We start from the raw sequence: 3,290 nt of genomic DNA on the forward strand, positions 1-3,290 counted from the left end.
AAACATAGTCAATGTATTTGTAAGGTTTAACATTAATTTGGTCAACTGAGTAGCTACTTACTAGCGATTTTTGAAACCTTAGAAAAAAATAATTTGATAAAAAAAAACTAATTAAAAAACATGTAAAACAAAATTGTAAACTAAGTTTGGACAAATTTGTAATAATAATAATAATAATCACAAAATATGAACAAATTTATGACAAAATTAGAACTTGGTCCTAATTATAACTAGGGTTGTGAACAAACCAAACGAATTCAACGAATAAACGAGATAGACAAACATAACCGAACATATAATATAGTAATGTAATTAATAACAATTGAGGATGAATATAAAAAGAACTTAAATGAATGAATATAAACAAACGTTTACGAACATAATTGAATGAATGAGACAAATGTTCATGTTCGTTCATTTATTAAATAGACAAACATAAACTAACTTCTTACCGATATCATAAGGTATTGTAGTTTAAGACCTTAGATGTGCATAGGTTGAATTACATATGTATGGATGTCATTCCCCATAAATGATTTTAGAACTTCTGAAGGAAATCATAAATGTGTTTGTTGATCTTGTCTGGTACTTCTTGAGTGATGAAATGAGCTGCACCTTGGATCACCACAATTTCATCCAACAAAGGCACATATTTCTTGAATCCACCACCATTTATGAACTCCTTCACGCCTGGGATATGATACACCAAATCTAACTCCCCAACAATGAATTTCACAGGTACACTTACTTTAGCATCTGTCCATGGTGCTTCCAGTTCCCAGTTTCTGCAAAGAAGATAATCAAGATTTCAAATTTAACATCTACAAAAGGAGGCTAATATTTCAAATTCTACCAAACAATTGTCAAAGGAACTTAATTACAGGTCAAAACATCGGTAGTAGTTTAGTCCTCCTGTGAACCCAGTTTGCTCGAATTTTTTGGTGTAATAATCAACATCTTCTTCAGATAGCCACGATGGCAAGATGACCGGAGTATCATGCAAAGCACCAAAGGGCTGGCCTTTAGGGAAATAAAACGGATCAGGATCACGGTGTGTCAAGAATTTCTCAACAGCTTTTTTGGTTCCAAGACTCGCAAGCACAGCTTCTATTTCCCCTGGTTCCTACAACAAAGTCAAGCGAGGAAGAAAAAGATCGACCCTTTTTGTGTCAATTTATCTATATTATACCAAAGATATGGAAAATACAACAAATGTCACCTGAAATCTGCAAATGTAGTGATCATCTCCGTATGCGGTACGGAATATCTCTACCGTTTTCTGGTGAGGGTTTCTTGGGACAAATTGAACGCTGAAATTGACCAAGGCTTTAACTTTGTCGGGTCTAAACAGACACAGACGCCAAGCAATCATGGCGCCCCAGTCATGCCCAACAACAAACACCTTATCTGCACCAAGAGCATCAATGAGTGCGACCATGTCGCCGACAACATGAAGTGTAGTGAACTTGGTAGGATCGTCGATAGGTGCACCGGTGGTGTCTCCGTAGCCACGGAGGTCAGGGGCGACTGCTCGGTACCCGTGGGCGGCGAGGTAGAGGATCTGGTGGCGCCAGGAGTACCAGAGCTCAGGGAAACCGTGGAGTAGTAGTACAATTGGACCTTGACCCATCTCTGCAACGTGCATATCGATGCCATTGACGCTTATCATCTTGTGATCTATCCCTTCCATCTTGGCTTCTGTTGATTTGGATCACAAAGTAACTCTGCAAAATTGTAAACAGGAGCCTGTTTGGGTCATTATGGAGCTGTATGTACCACATAATGATACTATAATTAACTACGAAATACCCCCACTAGATAATGCACCTGCCACTCAAATATAAAGTGAATGCAACTGTTTCTATTATTGCTTTATTCAAATTTATAAAAGTGATCCGTGTTGGTAGATCTATGACATGACATGACTTGAAATTATTGCAATATAATCAATCATGACTAAATATTTTCTTTAATGGTTAATTTTCTTCATTAATTTTTTATAAATTAAACTCATATAGAAGGGAGAATTCGATCCAAATCAACTTCCTTTTGTTGTGTAAATGTGAACATAGAGTGTGCAATGATTGCAAGGTATTCTTGGAGAAGCTTAAAGGTAACAACAAACTATCAGATTTTCATATACATCAGATATTCAGAAAATACAATATCATATTATTCAGAAACCAAAAACATATCAGATTTTCCAATCAGAAATCACATATCAAAATTTCAAAATCAGGATTCATATATCCTATGATCAAAATCAGAATCACATCAGACTTTCTACATCAGATTTCCAAAATCAGAATCTACAACTTCACTGAGATTTAAGAAATTTTTATCACTATCAGATTTTTGCAACTTGATTTATTCGATTTAAGCAAGAAATTACAATGGTTCAATAACTAAGAAAAACATACTGAGATCGATTAGAAGGACGTATTCATTCAATAACCCCTTTGAAACTTCACTTAGCAGGACCGATTAGACCAGTAGAGAACCGTTTGAAACTTCCAATTTCACAGAGCTCTTAAATTTTAGAATAATGTAATCGGAGATTAGAAGAAACGATTCAGAAACAAGGCACTTAGGAGGAAGCCTCCTCGTCTTCTTCATATTTAATTATTAGGCGTTACTTAGATCGAGATGTCAGAGCGTGAAATCAAATTTTGATTGGCGCCTAATGAGGGCTTCCTGCCTATTGTCCTTTTTGGTGTGGACTGGTCCTGTTAATGGATCAAATGTGACCCAAATTACATAATACTAATAACAGAATTTAGAAAACTTCTGCCCCTTTAAGATGTGATGCCCTCATGTAGAGGTGTACAAACCGTTCAAACGAGTTCGGTTCAAGTCAACAAAATCAACATCAGTTCACCTTTAAACCGGTTCGGTTTCAAATCGGTTCACCATCAAATTTATCCGATTCTATACAAAACCGGTTCGGTTTAGTGCAAACCGGTTCTTCGAACATGTTAAAAAAAAACCGGCAGAAATTATATCTTTTTTAATTGTTTGTTTTATTTTTTGGGATATTATAGGTTATATATGCGTGGCCAATTGGTTAAAATTCTTTAATAGTTGACATATTAAAAAAAATAAAAAACCCACTTAACAGTAGGTATGCATGTAATGTGTATCAAATTTGGTTTGTGCATATCTATTGAATTTAGACTCATTTCGGAGTAATTTTCGTGGGTATTTTTCTTGTTTTTGGATATTTATATTGAAAGTATATAAAACATCTTCAAACATAAAAACATATACATAAAAAAAAACATCTTCAAACA

At 35.0% G+C, this 3,290-nt stretch overlaps 1 protein-coding gene across 2 annotated transcripts; it reads right to left on the reverse strand.

Annotated features, from left to right (window-relative positions):
• Window positions 1–329: 329 nt before the first annotated feature.
• LOC111917255 (uncharacterized) lies at window positions 330–2,628 on the reverse strand. 2 transcript variants are annotated; one of them, XM_023912934.3, is made up of 4 exons: window positions 2,421–2,628; window positions 1,220–1,724; window positions 882–1,123; window positions 330–785 (listed from the first exon to the last, which is right to left on the reverse strand). In XM_023912934.3, exons 2-4 carry the CDS (start codon window positions 1,688–1,690, stop codon window positions 539–541), a joined length of 960 nt encoding a protein of 319 aa, XP_023768702.1. In that variant the 5' UTR covers window positions 1,691–1,724; window positions 2,421–2,628; the 3' UTR covers window positions 330–538. The 2 variants fall into 2 exon arrangements, with proteins under 2 accessions (XP_023768702.1, XP_023768701.1); XM_023912933.3 differs by having other exon boundaries at window positions 1,220–1,746; window positions 2,421–2,627.
• Between the last annotated feature and the right edge of the window lie 662 nt (window positions 2,629–3,290).

Source organism: Lactuca sativa, chromosome 3 (genome assembly GCF_002870075.4).
Source record: "Lactuca sativa cultivar Salinas chromosome 3, Lsat_Salinas_v11, whole genome shotgun sequence".
NCBI classification, from domain to species: domain Eukaryota; kingdom Viridiplantae; phylum Streptophyta; class Magnoliopsida; order Asterales; family Asteraceae; genus Lactuca; species Lactuca sativa.